At 41.0% G+C, this 21,887-nt stretch overlaps 1 protein-coding gene across 1 annotated transcript; it reads left to right on the top strand.

Annotated features, from left to right (window-relative positions):
• Nucleotides 1-2,333: 2,333 nt before the first annotated feature.
• Nucleotides 2,334-20,785, top strand: LOC120517916 (regulator of G-protein signaling 20-like). The gene is made up of 5 exons (XM_039740428.1): nucleotides 2,334-2,450; nucleotides 8,290-8,456; nucleotides 11,287-11,376; nucleotides 16,062-16,296; nucleotides 20,594-20,785. The coding sequence occupies exons 2-5, from the start codon at nucleotides 8,326-8,328 to the stop codon at nucleotides 20,783-20,785; spliced, it is 648 nt and encodes a 215-aa protein (XP_039596362.1). The 5' UTR covers nucleotides 2,334-2,450; nucleotides 8,290-8,325.
• Nucleotides 20,786-21,887: the final 1,102 nt, after the last annotated feature.

Raw genomic sequence — 21,887 nt, 5'->3', positions numbered from 1 at the left:
AACTACAGGGTCATGGGAGTCTGCTGGAGCCAATTCCAGCCAACACAGGGCGCAAGGCAGGGAACAAACCCCGGGTGGGGCGCCAGCACACCACAGGGGGCACACACATACACACACACGCAGCATACACTAGGGACAATTTAGAATCACTCATGTCTTTGGACTGTGGGAGGAAACTGGAGCACCCAGAGGAAACCCACACAGACATGGGGAGAACATGCAAACTCCACGCAGGGTGGACCTGGGAAGCGAACCGGGGTCTCCTAACTGCGAGGCAGCAGCGCTACCCACTGCACCACCATGCACCCTTCTGGTTAAATAAATTATTACTAAAAGGAAAGAGTATGCAGCTAGTGTAATTCTGTTTAGAGCAGACCACCCATAATCACAGAGTGACTGTGCAACAGAAAGGCAAGTGAGGGAGGCCAACAAGAGAACTCTGGGAACTGTGAAGGAGACACAGGCCACAGTGACTGAGACTGGAGAGACTTTGCAGACAACAGCTGTTGCCCAGGTACTTCATCAATCGCAGCGTTAAAGTAGAGTAGCAAAGAGAAAAAACACACAGAACAGATTGTGCGGAAGGTAAATAAGATACTCTGAAGTCGGCTAGATAGAAGAAGACCAAAATTTTGCTTTTTTGACCATTAGGCTATATGCCATACTTGAACACAGCACATTATCATAAAATATACCATCCCCTTCATGAAGCATGGTGGTAGTAGAATCAGGCTGGGTCCCTAACAAAAGTAAGAAGAAGACTTCACAACTCTTGAGGCTTAACAGCTCAGCAGATCGGGTCTTTTCTGGGAGCTCTGTTGTGGATGCAGTTTGAGGCCAGACCGAAAAGACCCTGAAAGTCCCAGAAAGTCAGATAAGCCCGGAAAGTCATCCTCTGATGTTCATTCATGATAGATAGATAGATAGATAGATAGATAGATAGATAGATAGATAGATAGATAGATAGATAGATAGATAGATAGATAGATAGATAGATAGATAGATAGATAGATAGATCTAAAGGCACCAGAAAATAGACAGATTTTATTTTTAAAATATCATTATTATATCAATATAAGATTATTATACAATCTGAACACTTTGATTTCAATAATCTTGTGTTATATGAAGAAAAGCACATTAACAAATTGAATCATGAAACACACTATTTATTTCATAAGTAGTTTAAATAATTATTTAAAAAAAACAATATTGAATCTCCTTCAACACTAGCTCCTTCCCCAACACTACTGCATGCTCAGTCCTCCATACCTCACATTTCATACTTCAATTTAACAGGTCGATATAAATCAGACATCAATAGAAAGATAGTCAACTATGAGTAGACAAACAGACGAAATAAGTCATACTATAAATGTAATGCTTTGAGAAACCTCTATCCATTATCAAGTACGAAAAAATAAATAGATTTCAATCAGATGACAAAAATTAAGTGAAAGGTGACAGTAAATCATACTGTCTACACACACGCACATGCGCAGTACTTCAGTCACGCCCCAGACTAAGCTGATTTGGTGACGTTAAGTACCGGTACGAGCGAACGTGAGTGTGGCCTTCGTGGTGGCCTGAGATGGTCTGGCTCACGTCCAGAGTTGGGTCTTGTGGGTAGCTTAGATGCAAGTTTACAAAATGTGCTTTCAGAGTTGAAGGAAAAACGAGCGATAAAGAAATGCTAGGTATAAAACTGTCAGCAAAGTAATTCAATGCTGCCATCTAGTGTCCCGTGTATTTAGAACGGCCCGCGAATTACCGCATAATTGGACTATTCTGAGTAATAGAACATCTCAAATTTCTGAACGTTCAGTAAAAAAGCTTTAAAGTTTGCCCAATCTTAGGTCTTAGTGCTATTTGATGTTCTTTCTCATCTTTGCATGTTCTTTTATTTCCCAACTAATTCCCTTTATGCAGGCGGTTAGCATCACGTTTTATTTTTCTTTACCTTATTTTATATATACTTTGAGTCATATAAAAATGGCACAGATAAGAGATATCATTCTACATTGTAGCTTTCCTTAAAAATGGGAGTGAAATAAAAAGAGAGCAAAACTCTCAAAACGGAGAGGAAATTAAATTATGAGAAGCAGAAATAATTCTCCACTTTATCAAATGATAGATAGATAGATAGATAGATAGATAGATAGATAGATAGATAGATAGATAGATAGATAGATAGATATACGTTTCCGTCTATAATGTACTTAACTTTAAACAGTCCTACAAAGTTTAAAAAAAAGATTTTTGGACAAAGCTTCCTCGCGACTCTGCAGGTTGTAAGGATGCATTGCGCATGCGCCTCGTCCTTTCGCAAATCCTGCATCTTTTCCAGCAGGCATCAAAAGAGATGATGTTGGCTGGGCGTTAATATATGTGTGTATTCATTGAAAGCAGGTTCAAGTCGGAGAAGAAATGGCACTGTGATTTTAGTAGCGGTAAGTACCAAACTTTTTTATCGCCTCATTCCATCGTATGAATTACTGAGGGAGGCAGCTTTGTGGCTAGATGCACATAGCGGCGCGAAGGGAGGGGTTGGGTTGCTTAGTCGGACTTGCATACCTGGGTTTGTGCAGTGACATGTATTTATGCTGACAGGTACTAAGAACATCGCTATCTGCCTAAAGTTACTTTTCATCGCTTGGTCTAACATTCTTTACGATCCCCAGTTCCCATTTTTCGTTCTCCTTCTTCATTTGGCAACAGGCGATTGGTGCATCAGCCGGCGTGTTTTATCTTTCAAAGCATATTAAATGAACTTTGACAATTGGTGTAAAAATCACTGGCATGTTGTTGAGTTTGTACTTGCTCCTCTTTAGCATTTCTTATACCCTCTTTGTGACTAAAACTCCACGCGGATATGTGTACTAAGGTCCGGTTTGATGCCCGCGATTTCAGCGGCGATTCGTTATAATTTTGTTTCTGGAGACGATCGAGGCAACTGGTGACCAGGAGACAGGCGAGCACCCGTTTTGGGGGACGAGTCGTAATTCACGGACATAAAATGACTCGCGTGTATTTAAAAGTGCTTTAGTTAAATATCTGATGCCGAGTTTATTGCCAGTTTCTTGTAAATTAGCAAGTGCCCAAATGACGCGTTCACACGTATACCCTCACATGTATGCTTCACGAATAATAAAAGAGCGAAACGCTGGTAAAATTAATCAAACACTTGATGATGCTTTTATTCGCCCCGTCCCTGTATTGAAAATGAAAGTCGCTGTAAATTAAATTTTATTTAACGTTATTTGTAAGTAAATGTAAAATTAAAAACGTGCCTGTATCAGGACAGTGCAAATGATAAGTGAATACACTGCCGTCAATATTATTGATAAATGCGAAATAAAACCACATAACGGCAATAGGAAGTGGAAAGGACAGAACTACACTTAGGTGAAGATAAAAGACAGAGGAAACCAACTGATTTTACATTTCCATACCTATGACTATCAGTGTGTCCATTTTCGGATTGGAGGAGCCTCTTAAATAGGCAGCACGAAAGAAATAAAGGCAGTGGACATTATACAAAGTTCAAGACTGAAGTATAGGACCTGTGCCTAGGCTTTGATGCGGACACTTCAAAACCTCCAACAGTTGTACTAGACAGTTTTCATCATGCCAGGAGTAGATGGCGTGGTACCCACTCATACATACATCTATCTTCGGTGTGTAAAATATATTTTGTATATGTTTTTTTAAAGAACAAATTTTCCCTTCTGGGATGAGTGTGAAACTGCAATGTCTTCATTCTTATTACTATAGTACCTTGATATATGCTTAAAAATAAAGGTGCCAAAGTTGCCAATGCCATACAGGGCTGGTGCCACCATTAAGGTGAATTAGGCATTTGCCTATGGCACAGATCATAATTTGGGGGGGGACCCAGCTGCACAGATTAGCTACCGAACAGTCAGTTGGCACACTAATAAGCTTGGCAAAATAACCTAGCACCGGCACTGCAGTAACCATTATTGGTTTCTGAAAGAACCATCCAAGTGAAGGTTCCAGAAAGAACGTTGAACAGCCTCCATAAATTACTGTGAATAAATGGCAACAAATTTGTGAAATTCTACCAGATTCCTGATTCTAAAAAGACTCTTGTAGAAAACAATAGCACTGACTAATTTCTGGTTTTCATAATCTGTTCATATTCTGCTAACTTTCTGTTTCATACAGTAGTAGGAACCTTTTCAATGTCCAAAGAACCAAATTCACATGTAAAGTACTCTTTCCAGAATTAAATGGTTCTTTGTCAAGCAAAGGCTCTATGAGGAACACCACAACCCAGCCATTTTAGAACCATTCATTTAAAGAGCGTTGGAGGAAGTTTGAAGACCACGCCATATTATATGTGATGCTCGTGCTCTGACTCTCCTTCTGTCCATAGCACAAGGCAGTCTCAGAATTCTCTTAAAAGTACGCTAATGTAATATATAGCTAAAAAATGCAGTGCTGCAACCATCAAGGACTGTAATAATCAGTAAAGTAAATGTCCACCCTTTCGTCCCATCATCGTATCGTAACACTTACCACAGCCAGTGTCGACACAACCTAAATGTTTTTACATGCGTTTTTTTGGATTTTTTAAAATGTAAATTTTTCCTTCAATGTTCTCCATTTCTGGCCTGACCAAAAATGATTAAAAATCAAGGCATTGATAGGTGACTAGATGTCAAAATTATACTTACAATTTCTTTTTATATTATTGACATACAGTGGATTCAAAAAGTATTCAGACCCCTTTACTTTTTATACATCTTGCTATGTTGCCATCTTGAGCTAAAATCATTGAAGTTATTATTTTCTACCCTCATCAAGAAACACTCAATACCCCAGAATGACAAAGGTATTTGCATTTAATACATTGAGACAAGTATTTACACCCTTTATTCGTTGAAGCAGCAGTCCCAGCCTTCAACACAACAAGCTTTACACACCCGGATTGTGGGATTTTCTGCCATTCTTCTCTGCAGTTCCTCTCAAGCTCTGTCAGGTTGGATGGAGGCCCTTGGAGGGCTGCTATCTCCATGGATGTTCAGTTGGGTTGACGTCTCAGCTATCGTGGGGGACACTTGAAAACATTCTCAGAATTGTCTTTACTTTGTGCTGGAAGGTGAACTGTCAGCCCAGTTTGAAGTCCAGAGTTGTCCAGAGCAAGTTTTCGCAAAGGATATCTCTGTACTTTGCTCTGTTCAGCTTTCACTCAATCTTCCTTTGTCTCCCAGTCCCTGATGCTGTCAGCACCATGCTTGACTTTTGTAATTGTATTGTGTAGATGACTAGTGGTGCCTTGGCTTCCTCAAGATATGATGGTAATCTTGTATTCATCAGACCGTAGATTCTTGTTTCTCACAGTCTGAGAGTCCCTTAGGTGCCTTTCTGCAAATTCCAAGTGGGCTTCCATGTGGAGAGACTTCTGTCCGGCCACTTTGTCAGAAAGCCCAGATCAGTGTAGTGTTGCAGTGGTGGTTGTCCTTCTGCACATTTTTCCACACAGGGTCTCTGCAGCACATCCAGAGTGGCCATTTGGTTCTTATCATGGCCCTCTTCTTATGATTATTCAGTATTGGTCAGGTACCCACTTTTAAGAGACATTGTTCTACTAAACTTATTCCATTTAAACATTTTGGAGACTACTGCACTCTTGGAAGCTTCAGTGCTGGAGGAAGTTTTTATAGTCTTTCTCAGATCTGAGTGAGGTGCAGTCCTGCCTGTAAGCTCTGCAGGCAATTCCTTTGACCTCATGGCTTGGTTTCTGCTCAACAGTAGGGCCCCCTGTAGACAGCTGTGTGTGTCTTTCCTAATTATGTGCAGTCAATTCAATTGAACAGAATGGTATACACTTGAGCCAAATTTCAAGTATCATTGTAAAAAGCCTGAATACACATTTCAATGGGATATAAACTGCTCACCTGCGGTGGGTTGGCACCCTGCCCTGGTTTTGTTCCTGCCTTGTGCCCTGTGTTAGCTGGGATTGGCTCCGGCAGACCCCCGTGACCCTGTATTCGGATTCAGCGGGTTAGAAAATGGATGGATGGATAAACTGCTCAAGAAATTAAAGGAACACTTTGAAAACACATCAGATCTCAAATACGAAAAAAAAATCCTGCTTGATATCTCTACTGATATGAACGATGTAAAGGGTTAGGAATGAAAGGATGCCACATTGTTTGATGGAAATGAAAATTATCAACCTACAGAGGGCTGAATTCAAAGACACTCTGAAAATCAAAGTGAAAAAATGATGTGGAAGGCTAGTCCATTTTGCCAAAATTTCATTGCAGCAATTCCAAATCATACACAGTAGTTTGTATGGCCCTCACATACTTGTATGCATGCCTGAGAATGTCGGGTTGGCATGCTCCTAATGAGACAATGGATGGTGTCCTGGAGGATCACTGAGCTCCTGGATAGTGTGAGGTTCAACCTGGCAGCGTCGGATGGACCAACACATAATATCCCAGAGGTGTTCTATTGGATTTAGGTCAGGCGAGTGCTGGACCGGTCGATGGTATCAATTCCTTCATCATCCAGGAACTGCCTGCATACTCTCACCACATGAGGCCAGCATTGTCGTGCACCAGGAGGAAACCGGGACCCACTGCACCTGACAGTGGGTTCAAGGATTTCATCCTGATACCTAATGGCAGTCAAGGTGTCGTTGTTTAGCATATAGAGGTCTGTGCGTCCCTCCATGGACATGCCTTCCCAGACCATCACTGACCCACCACCAAACCGGTCATGCTGAATGATGTTACAGGCAGCTTAACGTTCTCCTCGGCTTCACTAGACCCTTTCACGTCTGTCACATGTGCTCAGGATGAACCTGACATCATCTGTGAAAAGCACAGGGCGCTAGTGGTGGACCTTCCAATTCTGGTATTCTATGGCAAATGCCAATCAAGTGTGCCGGGCAGTGAGCACAGGGCCCACTAGAGGACATCAGGCCCTCAGACCACCCTCATGAAGTTTGTTTCTGATTGTTTGGTCGGTGGCCTGTTGGAGGTCATTTTGTAGGGCTCTGGCAGTGCTCATCCTGTTCCTCCTTGCCAAAAGGAGCAGATACCGGTACTGCTGATGGATTAAGGACCTTCTACGGCCCTGTCCAGCTCTCCTAGAGTAACTGCTTGTCTCCTAGAATCTCCTCCATGCCCTTGAGACTGTGCAGGGAGACACAGCAAACCTTCTGGCAATGACACGTATTGATGTGCCATCCTGGAGAAGTTGGACTACCTGTGCAACCTCTGTAGGGTCCAGGTATCGCCTCATGCTACCAGTAGTGACACTGACCGTAGCCAAATGAAAAACGAGTGAAAAAACAGATAAGGAGGGAAAAATGTCAGCGGCCTCCACCTGTTAAGCCATTCATTCCTATTTTGGGGGTCATCTCATTGTTGCCCCTCTAGTGCTCCTGTTGTTAATTTCATTAACACTAAAGCAGCTGAAACTGATTAACAAGCCCCTCTGCTACTTAACTGACCAGATCAATAGCCCACAAGTTTCATTGACTTGATGCTATACTCTGATTAAAAATTGTTCCTTTAATTTTTTTGAACAGTAAATATTTTTTGCTTTCTTTAATAGATTTTGCAAAAAATTCTAAAATTCAGTTTTAGCTTTGTCGTTTTGGGGTATTGATTGTTGCTTAGCGTGGGGTAAGTTAGTATAAGTGATTTTATCAAAAGGCTGCAACACAGCAAAAATGTGAAAAAAGTGAAATGGACAAGTTTACTGCCTTTTTTGGCTGTCCTCCCATAGACCCACAGGTGGATGGACATGACTACCAACTTAGCATTACTAACTCACCTAAAACTCATGAAGTTCAGAATATGAGAAGAAGGGAAGGGATATTTGGAGGAAACCCAAAGAGAACTTGCAAATTCTAACACTGGACGCCATGTATTGATATACTGTTACTTCCTACATTTCAAAATACTACATGAAAAATATCACTGAAGTCTGAGTTCCTGAAATAAATAAAGAGAAGAAAATTGTGCCAATCTGTGAGGACTAATGCGGCAACAGAAGCAAAGAGGTGGGTTTATAAGGTGGGACACATGGATTTGGGTCTAGAATGGGCTTCCTTGGGAACAGAGTGGTATCATAAATACATTGAGTGATATTTACTTGTACAAAAATAGCGTGAAGTATCAGCCACAAGTTATATTGAGCCCCTAAGTCACAAAGGGTAGACGGCCTCTTTAATTGATTATTTTCCCGGCTTTCAGCGAATGTCATTTTTAAGTGTGGCTGATCAATTAAACTTTCTATTTGCAGATGGCTCATGCATGAGGCCTGGCCCAAAGAGCTGCAATGAGAAGACGGCTGTCCCATGTGGACTCTAAGACCCCGTCTCCTTGTGAAGGAAGCCCCACTTCCCCATCTTGTAAACGGGGATCCATTCCCTGCTGCTTCTGTTGGTGCTGTTGCTGCAGTTGTTCCTGGTAAATTACTCAGATTTTCTTAAGAGGGCAATCTCCTCCTTGGAGCTACATGTCTGTATTTAATCAGACAGACGAACATTGTGTAACAGAGAACGCAGAAAGGTACTATATAATAAATAACTAGGCTGATAAATCTGAAAGGCATATGGTGCCTAAAAGTAGTAAAAGACAGGGGGTGTCATTGAGCCCCAGAACCCCAGACACACCACACTAAAGAGTCCCTGGTGCAAAATAAAGGTTTTTATTGCACAGAATACCTTATTTCCAGACCAATTCCACAAACTTTCAATAGTCAATCCTCCTCTTCCTCCTCCACGTGAGATTTGCCTTGTGCCTCCTGATTCTGATGCTTTGGAGGAGGCTGGACAGCTCAGTTTTATGTCAGACCTGGGAGAACTTCTGGTACTGTGGCACAGCACATCTGAAGCACCTCAGGGTCACCTCCCTGCAGCACTCGCTGGCGGCACCCAAGGGTACCCCTGCGAGCATCTCTACTGGCTCCAAATCAGCTGAGCACTGCCATCTATTTTACTTGGTTAGGCGCTGCCTTGGATGAAGCAACTCCCCAACATTAGTCATAAAGTTATGGGATTGTATGGGATGTTGCTTCCCTTCCATCCTGACTGGGTTATACCTCCTTCATGCTGCCATTCTGTTATGGAGTCTTGGCCGGGAAAGGGTCCATAAATATATATATATATATATATATATATATATATATATATATATATATATATATATATATATGTGTACGAATATATACTGTATACGTATGTATAAGGCACTATATAATTGATAAATTTAAAAGGCAGTAAGCAATAGATAAATACTGTACATTGATCTGGAGGGCTTTGTTATAGTAGATATATCTGAAAGGCACTGATAGATAGATAGATAGATAGATAGATAGATAGATAGATAGATAGATAGATAGATAGATATGAAAGGCACTATATAATAGATAGATAGATAGATAGATAGATAGATAGATAGATAGATAGATAGATAGATAGATAGATAGATAGATAGATAGATAGATAGATAGATAGATAGATAGATTAAGCAGTCCCTTGATGGCACAATAATTAACAAAAATCGCCTCTATGGCTGATGAAAAATGAATAGCTCTTGACAGTGAATGAAAACTTTGGAGCTTTGTCTAAATTTTTGGTCCAAATGAGAAGCTGGCACCCTTTTATAGTAGTCCCGCCAGAAGAGGTGTGGTCAGTTGGCTTCAGGATGTGTCTCTTCTGTTCTGAAGAAGAAAAGAGAGTCAAACCTGTTAGTCACAGCGCCACCTCTTGCCCCAATGGGGTATTACAAATCTTGGATGCATCCTGGAGTTGTTCCTTGGATGCACATTATTGAAAATAGATGGACGGGAAATACATGACGTATTTGCTTTGTCGATCTTTTAGCCATATCTAAATGGTTTGATTATTATCTCTCTTACCAGTAATCTTTAATATTATGATATGAGCTACCCCTTTCATTAGTCATTTCTCAAGAGGCTGAGGAGACCAAGAGATTTATTCTTGGTCTGTCAGTCATGTTATTCTCTGAGTACATTTACATGCAGTATCAGTGTCAGCTTCTTACACGTCCTGGATTTTGCATGTATTTCAATAGTAGGCTAAGATTTAATATGGATTGATGGAAGAAACACTAAAACTCGATCACCTTTCTTATATTTATGGAGTTTAGTGTCAAGATCATAACAGTGCTTCTGATCATTTCCCTCCCTTCTTCGTGATCGTTGATATTCTATTTGCAAAGCTAAGCCCCTCAGACATATTTTTTACTCATTCTGAGTACATTGCTCAGTCAATATATCCAGCAGCCCTGTTAGGTTTCTGTAAGAAGGAGGGAGAAACCATTTAAACCCTGCAGGGCCGAGCTGATTACTCATGTAGTTGTCAATTGAAGCTTCACAGCTCTCACAATATTCAATGAGTTGGTCTTACATATGATATTGGGTGACATAGTTTTCATTCTGATGATGTAAAAAACAGAATTAATATTAATTGGGTATATGGTGTGCATTATGTTAATCTATCTTTTTTTGAACTGTTACCTATACTTAGTAATATTTGTCCAGTAGTAATGTACCCTGTTTTTTTCCAACACTAGATAACCACCAAATACTTGAGTGTGATTAAAGGGGTCATTGGCCAAGAGAAATACACAAATCCTATTGAAATGTTAGGGTGCCAACTGGGCCACCCCATTTACTGAAGTGATAATTGTAAACAAAAATAACAGGCACACAATGACACAAGATGGAACAAAAGGGTAGAGTCAGTCATTTGCTGGAGTAATAAGGCTCTGAAGAGCAGTCAGGCTTCAGGATGGAGCTCATTCTGGCGCATTGTACTTTCCCAAATAAAACACCTGCTTTCGGGTGCTCCCTGCTCTTATAGCCCATGGACTGGAAGGGGTGAAGTCAGTTGCCTTAATTGGGCATCTTCTCAGAGCTGTGGTTGGACAAAGAGACAAGACAGTCAGTGATTACGCTCCCTCTCTTCCTAGGGTGGCAGTGCTTACCTTTGACGAGCCTGGAAGGTGAACATCAAACGCATAAGCGGGGACACAGGGAACAAACGCATTTTTTTTTTTTTTTTGAAGAATAGCAACCCAGTGTTGTTCAATGTATTCTCCATTAAAGTATCACTCAGCCAAATATAGAATGTTTGCAGCTAGGGGATGGTCAAAGGTGAAGTCTTGTGTTTTCAAACAACTGAATTAATAAATCCTAAGAAACAGAGGGTAAGTAATGTTAGGTGTCTTACAACTGCCACTTTATCTTCTCCTTCTCTAATTGATGCCACAGTCTGACCGTGCGGAACAAAGAAAAGGAAGTGTGCAGCCGGAGAGCATCTAACCTTTCTACTCTGGAAAGCCTACAGAGAAACGAAGAAAGGTAAGTGCAGTATCTTTTACAGTGATAATGCTAACGCTGTCGACAGCAAGTTAATGTTGTTATTTCATGTCTAGGTATGTCTGACAATAAGAAGCATACTCTCCCACTTGGTGGCTTCAATTTATTCCCCACATAGATTCGTCTTTGCCTTTTGCTGATGTGCTAGTACACAAATGGTGACTCACATAACATCCATGTGCTGTACAAACGATGTGGCCTGCAGAGCAAATCTGACACAGACAGACACAGGCACAAGTTCAGCAACACACACATGCTTTTTATTTGTGAGAAACTCTTTCCCAAAAGCTTCCCACAACAGCAATGCACAGTACAAAGCACGGGAATGAAAGCACACAGCACCTGTGTTATGCAAGTTCACACCTCACAAGAACTAGCTCAAAGTTCGGTTAACACAGATTAAAATGAATAAACTCATGTTCATAGCTCACCATTTCAATTTTGAACTAGTTCATGTTAAGTTCATTTTGTAGTTTCTAAGGAGTGAGGATAAATGACCCATGAGTTTACTTTTTTCAATTTTGCATTCCTTATATTAGGCTAGGGCGGCACGGTGGCGCAGTGGTAGCGCTGCTGCCTCGCAGTTAGGAGACCTGGGTTCGCTTCCCGGGTCCTCCCTGCGTGGAGTTTGCATGTTCTCCCCGTGTCTGCGTGGGTTTCCTCCTTGCGCTCCGGTTTCCTCCCACAATCCAAAGACATGCAGGTTAGGTGGATTGGCGATTCTAAATTGGCCCTAGTGTGTGCTTGGTGTGTGGGTGTGTTTGTGTGTGTCCTGCGGTGGGTTGGCACCCTGCCCAGGATTGGTTCCTGCCTTGTGCCCTGTGTTGGCTGGGATTGGCTCCAGAAGACCCCCGTGACCCTGTATTCGGATTCAGCGGGTTAGAAAATGGATGGATATTAGGCTATTACAGTGTTCTTGAATAAAATACAATAATCATGAAGGCTTTTCTATTTAAATACATTTTATTGAGTTAAACCCAGCAACAAACACGTATAACCATAAATGCTAATATCCTCTCAGTCAATAAAGAAATTAAATAAATACAAGTATACATATGAATTACCACTCTATTTCCAACCATGTGACACAAATGGTGACTGTGGAACCAGCGTGTAGGTGAACTAACATGTTAGACTGCTGGTCAAAATTCACGTCACGTATTGCATGTCCAACGGGGAGAAACATAAAGTGGCCTCGCAAAGTACAACGTTTCCCTAAAAGCGAAAATTGAGCTTCACTGTGTACTTTTGTTAGCGGGGGTGCAGCTTAAGCACAATCAAGCAGACACAGACAGTGTCTATTTGATTTTACGTTATTTCTCCTGAATACAAATAAATGGCAAAAAATGCATACAAAATAAATATTCATAAAAATCCACTATTTGTGCTTATCCGAATACCGTATTCGGATTGGGCTCCATCCCTACATTATAGGGTGAAGGTAAAACATTTAATGTGGACCTAAACCAGAGCCAGAATGTCACATAAAACTGAACTAGCTCACCTTCAAGTTCTTCACTTGCAAATACGTTACGCTAAGTTCACCGTTCTTAGAAAAATGAGCTTGTTCAATGAAGGCGCTCTTTTGAACTAGTTCATGCACAACACTGCACAACACTTTGTCTTCTTTTTCTTCCTGTCTTTCCCTTCAGCTGTCCCTTTCTCTCCACCTCCAGTACTCCTCCAGCAAGCTTCGTCTTCTCCTTCCTGACTCTGGTTCCTTGAATTAAGTGAGGTGCCTCCTTTTATGCTGCACCTAGCAGCACTTCCTGTGGTCCATTAAAGTGGTCCGGAAGCACTTCCAGGTGATATAGGAGCCCAATTAAGTAGGGCTCAGGAGTCCCTGCAGCGCACATGGGACCCAACAGGGTTAAGTCACAGAATTCCAACTCCCTTGAAGCCCTGTGGGAATCTATGGTGCTGTAACAACCCAGGGGGGGCTACCATCTAATGATCCAGGGAAATAATGCCCTCAGCACATTAAGTAGGCATCCTGGCTGGTCAAAGGCATCAGCTGCATACCACAACAATCTATTTGTGTATTTACAGTGCCTATAAAAATTATTCACCCTCTTGAAAGTTTTGCATCTCTTTGTTGTACAAAATTAAATGACAGTGGATTTAATTTGGCTTTTTTAACACTGATCAGGACAAAAAAGACTCTAGACTTCAAAGTGAACACAGCTTCCTGCAAAGTGGTCTAAATTAATTACAAAAATACAGATGTGAACAAATTTGTTGGTACCCTTACAGCTTCTTGAAAAGTGCTGTATGCCTCCTGAAAAGAAATGAAATGCAAAGCAGTTGTCTCCTGTCTACTTGCGAGCCTTACAGATGTCATTAAGTAAAGGAAAGCAAGCATGAAAAGTGATCAAGTGTTGCTTATTCCACAAAGATATTCTGAAATGGCTTGGACACCTTTGTTAGCACCCGTAGAAAAGACCCTAATAACTAGATTTGAATGATTTTCAAACTTACTGTTTTCTTTAATTAGCATCACACAATTGCGTAATCAGCCATTTGTCAGATTTAAATGGAGAAAAGTCATCATGTGTCCGACACTGAACATGGACCAGAGAAAGCAGAGGAGAGAGCTGTCTAAGAAGATCAGAAAGTAAAATATAGACACACATGTTAAAGGCAAAGACCTCCTACAAGCAGCTTGATGTTCCTGTGACAACAGTTGCAATTATCATTAAGAAGTTTAAGGTCTATGGGACTGTAACCATCCTACCTGGATGTGGCCGAAAGATGAAACTCGACCCCAGAATGGCCAGAAGAATAGTGAGAATGGTAGAAAAAAAGTCAAAGTCAATTTCCAAAGAAATACAAGCTGAACTACAAGGTCGAGGTCCACCAGTGTCTGATCATGCCATCCGTTGGTTTTGGAGTGACAGTGAACTCAATGGAGGAAGACCCAGGAGGGCTGTTTCCACTGTTGAAAGAAAACAAAAAAAAGTCAGACTGGAATTTGGTAAAGAAGCCACAATGCTTCTAGGAGAATATCCTTCAGACAGATAAGACACAACTGGAGTTTTTTGGCAAGTCACATCATTTCAATGTCCACTGACAAAAATAATTAAGTTTTCAAAGAAAAGAACACCATACTTACTATAAAATATGGAGGAGGTTTGGTTAGTTTTGGGGATGCATTGCTGTGTCCGACACGAGGTTCCTTGAGTCTGTGCAGGGAACAATGAAATCTCAAGACTAGTGAGACATTCTGAAGCAAAACTTATTGCCTGGGTGTCAGAAAGCTATTTCCCAGTCACAGGTCATGGATCCTCGAACAGGAGTAATGAGACAAAACACACAGCTAAAGGCACCCAAGAATGGCTAAGAATAAAGCATTGGACTATTCTGAAGTGGCCTTCTACAAACCCTGATTTGAATTCTATCAAACATCTATGGAAAGAAGTGAAACATTCATTCTAGAGAAGGCCCCCCTTCAAATCTGACTCAGCTGGAGCAGTTTGCTCAGGAAGAGTGGGCCGAACTAACTGTGGACAGGTGCAGAAGTCTCATTGAGAGCTTCAAGAGTCACTTGTTTTTGACGTGATGACCCCTAAAGGTTGTGCAACAAAATATTATGCTGTGGATGCCATCGTTTTTGTCCATGGTATTTTCCTTTGTGTTATTATTTGAAATATTTTATTGATGAGACAATTGTGAGTTCTTATCTTTCATGGAGGAGTACCAGCAAATTTGCCCACATTTGTAAAACACAAAATAATTGATCGCATGCATTTTCACCTTGTTTAATATCCATTCATTACCCAGTCTGAGTTTCTGTCTGGTCGCTGTGTCTCTGCCATTCCAACTGACGGTGCTTTACTAACATTTTTTATAATAAAATGCAATACATTTGCAAACTCCACGCATTGAGGACCCGGGAAGAGAACCTGGGTCTCTTAACTGCGAGGCACCAGCGCTACCCACTGCGCCCCTGTGCCACCCCCTTATTTAATATGACATACCTAAATCATCTAAATGCTAGGTCCAAACAGCAGCCGTGCTAACCACTGAGCTAAGCCTCTCTCTACAACTAAATATCATGAATAAACATAAAGTGTATTTTATATATAAACATCTACGTGTGGAAGTGTGTGTGTCTGTTTGCCCGACCCAGAAGTACGAGGCTACAGTATGAAGCTCAAAGAGCCAGCAAGGTGGCCCCAAGTTAACGAGTCGGAAGAAAAAAGAAGTATGAGCCTACAGCATGAAGCTGAAAGAAAGCAACTCTGTCGCCAAAATGAAAAACACCGAGGTTAGACAAACGAGAGAGAAACTCGCCTAGCCACTGATAGACAAGGGGGGCGAGCACGTCCTCAAAACGAAACTGCCAACTCTGCAGTTCAATTTATTTCTGATGATTTCAATAGTTTTTAGGAGTCCGGGCTTTTTACAGCACGGGCTTACACAGCTAGTATAAAATAATACTTTTATTTGAATGGAGGAGGTGAAGACTAGTTTTGAAAATCTGAAAATGGAGACAAGCCTAAATGGTATCAACTCTTTGTTAGTTTTCCTTCTGTGCTAATTGGCTGACTTCCTAGATCTACATGCATTATTGAGGAGCCACCATAAAGGTAGCTCTGATAAACACATTGTTAATGACTTATACATTACCTTGTCTTTCTTGTTATTTGTTTTCGTTCACTTTTTAGTGGTAGGCTAACACTGGAGGAGGCTTCATCATGGGCTCTCTCCTTCAACACACTGCTGGACAATCCAACGGGACGAGACGTTTTCATGGAATTCCTGCGCTCCGAGCACAGCGATGAGAACATGCTCTTCTGGCAGGCTTGCAAGGAACTAAAAGCAGAGCAACGTAAAGCTGCTATTGCGGAAAAGACAAAGCAGATCTACCTAGACTATATCTCCATTCTTTCTCCTAAAGAGGTAAAAGTTCATTACTTTACATGGCAGCCATAATTAATTTAATTTGTAGGCTTTAGGCATTCCCATAATGTCCATCCCAGTGTGCCCACCATTTAGAATTAACAGCATGATTTTTCATCTACTTTACTATCCATGTTATGAACAGTATTTATCCTTAATTTATTTGGGGATTCTTTAGGGTTTTTAGTAAATAGCATGATTACCTTTCATGTCCAGATTGTTTTTTTGCCACTAGCAGTAACTCTGCATTGTTACACAGAAGCTTGTGCATGCATTTAAATTTATTAATTTAGTCTCAATACATGAAACAAAAATTACAGAGATGGAGAAAGGCCAAAAATGCAGTAACCAATAAACACACACATAACCTTGTGGTACACAAGTCAGGGTACATAGCAGTATGTGATTTTTGTAAATACAGCGCCACTTAGGCTTTGGGGGTGTAAGTGCATGCTGGTGGATTGTTCAGTGGGGAAATTGACTGATTGTTTATTGATGTAGTGATCCCAAGTGGACACTGCAGCTCTCTAAACTTCCGACACAACAGTCTCAGATACAATACAATTTATTTTTGTGTAGCCAAAATCAAACAAGAAGTGCCGCAATGGGCTTTAACAGGCCCTGCCTCTTGACAGCCCCCCAGCCTTGACTCTCTAAGAAGACAAGGAAAAACTCCCAAAAAAACCCTTGTAAGGAAAAAATGGAAGAAACCTTGGGAAAGGCAGTTCAAAGAGAGACCCCCTTTCCAGGTAGGTTGGGCGTGTAGTGGGTGTCAAAAAAAGGAGGTCAATACAATACAATACAGTACAATACACAGAACAGAACAAATCCTCAATACAGTATACAAATAAAAATTTTACAAGTACGTAGCAGAATTTAACAGTAGATGATATCACATAATAGGATTTGGATTTGATTAAAGTCCTGGAGACCTCATCCATCAAGCTGCCTCCCCCATTTGGGCGGGCATTCCACGGCTGAAACAGCGCTGGGCCAGCCAATCCGATGAAAGGACCCCTCTTTCCCACCATTCCTGCAATCCTCCATCAGGGATGACTTTACCTTAGGCAGGCAAAACAACTTGGCAGGTGGGCCGTGTCACCGAGTGCCACATTTGAGTACAGAGAAGAGAAACAGAATAGGTGAGGGTTAGTATCCAATAATAACTATTATGTTACTTATGTTTTAGTGCTAATGACTAACAACAGAGATGCAGTCTGTACAGTTAATCAGCAGCTCTAGTCAGGGTGTGCTAAACTGAAGTAGTGAGTTTTCAGCCGGGATTTAAAAGCTGAGACCGAAGGGGCATCTCTTATAGTAGCAGGCAGACCAGTCCACAGTTTACAAGTTCCAATTGATCAACAACGTTTTTATTGTTTGAAACTCTTAAAATAAACGTTTCCCACACCACAACCACAACTCTTATTCTTCCACTCCCCGTAACTCTTCCTCTGCTTCTCTCAGCAAGTTTTTTCCTCCTCCTCCTCCTCCTCCCAATTCTGGCTTCCTGAGTTGAATCAGGCTGCTCCTCTTGTGCAAAACTCGGATGTATTTCTGGTATCCTTAGATTGCAGCTTGGAAGTACTTCCAGCTTCTCTGAGTACTTCCTGCGTACCAAAAGCTAGTGAGGCTACCATCTAGCATTTCAGGGTGGACAATGCCCTGCACAAACTGTTTTCCCCTGTCTTTCCACGCTATGGGTATCCTGGCCGGGTAAGGATCTTGGTTAGGCTCTGGTTAGGATGTCGATCCCTGTGTGCACTGCTAAAAATGAAATCTAAGCAAGTGAAAAATATTTATATCATAAGATTAAATCTTGTTTTTCTTGTAAGAATTATTGACTTATCAAAAAAAATAATTTATGATTATTTAGCTTACTTTAAAAAATTTTGTCAAGTAAAGTTTGCTTACCCCATTGGCAGATGTTTTTGCTAAATAAAAGCAAAGCAACTCCCATTTAAAGTTTTTTTTTGTCTAGTTTTTGCATATGCATTGTTTACATTGTGGCATCCCTCACAATGTGTAATCACGCTCAGCCTACACACTAACCTCACTGACACTGTCTCCAAGAAAAACACCTATACGCACAAAATGTTAAAGGCTCTGAGTAGGGCAGTCAGGTACAATGAAACAAAGAACGTAGAAAGTAAGAAAGGCAGCTGTGGAGAGAACAAAGAGTAGGATTTTTGAGATCGAGTCAGTATAGTGGATAGAAGGCAAGGCAGTTGGGTGGTCCCACAGGGAACAAGGTGAGCGGCACTCCAGGTGTGAGTCACTCAAGTCTTGTTAAGAGCAGGAGTAACCAGGGGTTTTGACAGTTATTCCATTTATGCCAAGGGATGGGGGAGGGACAACAAAGCTGGGCTTTGGGCATCCCAGCTGGTACTGTCTGAGGTGGCTGGGATGAAAGCTGCCACCATCTCAAACCTACTGAGAAGACCCAGAGGGTGAGCAGGGGAAACAGGAAAGAGAGCTGCACTGGGGCTCTGAGAATACAGAGAAGGAACCCAATTCTGACTCTCTGTTTTAGTCATGATTTCAACAGATTTATGCTGATCTATTTATTTATTGATTGTCTTTTCCATAAAGACACTTATTTTTATGGATCATTTATTTCTTGCTCTACACTTACTTGAACCTGGATTGTTTGGAATGAAATGCACTAAGCACTATGCACCAATGTTGTTGTTTATGTCCTCAGTGCACAAGTCCATCTTTGGGTCATGACTATCGATATTCTGGAAGACAGAAGATGCCAAGGCTGTGGGCACCCTGGGCATCACAAACTAGAGCAAAAATGTTAATCTTGAATCTTAGTCAAAAACAAGGCTGGACTTTGTTAACCAGATATTTTTCAGAACAACAAGGAAATAAAAGTTCTAAGGTCTGAGTTACAGAAGGGCAACTAGGAATCTTTAAACCCTTGACCTGGATGTGATACTTGCTGCACATTACCAATTGACCCTGCCTAGCGACAAGCATAGCAAACATAAAAAAAAAAACTGATCCAGACATAAAAATAAGATTGAGCTAAAAAAACTCTAAAACAAAATCTAAATAAATTTTCAAGGTCAATGAGTATTTCTGAAAAACTATAAACAAAAGCCTGATCAGAACATGGCCACAGCCATTGAAAAAAATTACCTTAATAAAAGGATAAGAGTCTGAGTGTCTGTCCGGTCGCTGTGTCTCTGCCATTCCAACTGACGGTGCTTTACTAACATTTTTTATAATAAAATGCAATACATTTGAAATTCCAATGATTGGTGCATCACAAGCGCTGCTGCCTCGCAGTTAGGAGACCCAGGTTCACTTCCCGGGTCCTCCCTGCGTGGAGTTTGCATGTTCTTCCTGTGTCTGTGTGGGTTTCCTCCAGGTGCTCCGGTTTCCTCCCGCAGTCCAAAGACATGCAAGTTAGGTGCACTGACGATCCTAAATTGTCCCTAGTGTGTGCTTGGTGTGTGTGTGTGTGTGTGCGCCCTGTGGTGGGCTGGCACCCTGCCCGGGGTTTGTTTCCTCCCATGCGCCCTGTGTTGGCTGGGATTGGCTCCCTGTAATTAGGATATAGCGGGTTGGATAATGGATGGTTGGATGGATAATGGATGGATGGACTTCCATAAATTTCCATATAGGTGACTATTTTTTGTGTGTGCGTCTTCCTACACGAGCAGTTGTGTGTGCCATCCTTAGAGATTTTATTAACTTATACTGGGGTTATTTGAGTGGCTATCAGATGAGTAAAAGTGGAAAATATACAAGTTGGTGTAACCACAGTCAGGTAAAATTTAAAGAGGAAAATAATTTGTACTTTCAAAAATTGTTCTTTGAAAAGGCCAAGTTGTTTCACGAGGATTGACAGACAGACAGATGTGGCTATTGCAATAGGTGCTTCAGATATTATATGGAAATGCACCTATAAATGGCAGAGCAATAAAAATGGTGTTAAAAAATAATAAAGTCAAAAGAATATTATACGTTAAAACTGAATTGGATTATGCATCTTCAAAAACTCTTAAACTGTATTTTACTCTACAAATAGCTAATCGGGTCTCAATACTCAAGAATGATGTATTAAAGTGTCATTATAAAGGCAGGATCAGCAATGATTTGAGACCTCAATGCATCCATGCATTTAGTAACAGAAACAGGATTTTGTAGCTATGTGATCAAATTGTTGTGTCAGTGCAATGTGTTGAGCTGAAATAATTATTTCAAAAAGAGTAATTGCTAAATTGTTTCTGTCAAATAAAGAATGGACCCCTAATTTATCACTTTTTTGGGTTTAAATTTTCCACAGGTGAGCATCGATGCAACAGTGAGGGACACCATCAACAGTAACATGGCGATGCCCACAGCTGATATTTTTGATGAAGCTCAGGCACAAATCTACGCTTTGATGCATAGGGACTCATATCCTCGATTTTTGAACTCTGCCATTTATCAATCCCTGCTGCAGAGTCTAAATGCAGGGAACGCTTCCCAAAGCTAGAAGGTGCTACCTGACAGCCACAGACTTGACTCCATTTTCAAATGCTGCATCACTTGTCGGATTCTTGAAGTTTTGAACTGTGTCACAATACTGGGGGTCACAAATGTTTCACTGCTAATGGTGGAGAATTCAGAGAAGATGCCAATGGCTGATTGCAGGGCTTTAGGACCTGGTTGAGCTTCAGCAAAGGAGCTCTCTGGCCTGTCAGCCATAAGCTAGAACGTTTACATGGATCAATGGTGGCTTCATTTCAAAAGATGGCTGAGAAGGTTGACTTGGGGTTTTTATAACTCGGATGTGATCTGTGCAGAGACCTCACTGGAACATCTATAAAAAAAGAAATTATTGGACGATTCATCTGCTGTATCATTTATTTCTGTCTTTTTCCTTGCATCATTATTTTACCTGCCTTTTGAATTTTCAGTCAAACAGTACACATCACAGAATAGTTATTAATAGTTTATCATATAGATGAAACTAATTATTTTATTCTGCACTCACTGACATAAACCGCAAAGTGCACAGTCCCCCGCTCAGTTAAAAGCAAAGGCGGTGCCAGTTGTCACTCATTTTTAAAGGTTAAGTATGAAAGCTGGACAATGTGAGCTCTAAAGTCTGCCTTACAATGTTCCATCAAAGCAACTTTTTTAACTGTTTTGAATTTGTCCCATTAAGTAAACTTATAGTGCTGCTGCCTTACACCTCCATGAGTCTGACATTAATTCCATTATTCCAGGCTCAGACACTGCCTCTGCAGAATTTTAACATTCTTCTTGTGTCCATGTTTGTTTAACTTCAGACATTTCCAGCAGTAACACCACAATGACGGGCCGTGCCTCCCTGTGAGCCAAAAATGAGATTTAGTAGGTCCAGAAAATGGATGAATGAAGAGAAAACATTGATGGATATGGGGCAGGTTCTGTGTACTTCAGAAGCAACACATTATGAATGATGACAGATTACTGTACATGTATAAACAGGATAGATAGATAGATAGATAGATAGATAGATAGATAGATAGATAGATAGATAGATAGATAGATAGATATGAAAAACACTATCTATCTATTAATCTATATATCTATCATCTATCTATTTCAGT

This window comes from Polypterus senegalus, chromosome 17 (genome assembly GCF_016835505.1).
Source record: "Polypterus senegalus isolate Bchr_013 chromosome 17, ASM1683550v1, whole genome shotgun sequence".
Taxonomy (NCBI): Eukaryota; Metazoa; Chordata; class Cladistia; order Polypteriformes; family Polypteridae; genus Polypterus; species Polypterus senegalus.
This window is presented reverse-complemented; position numbering and strand designations above follow the sequence as displayed.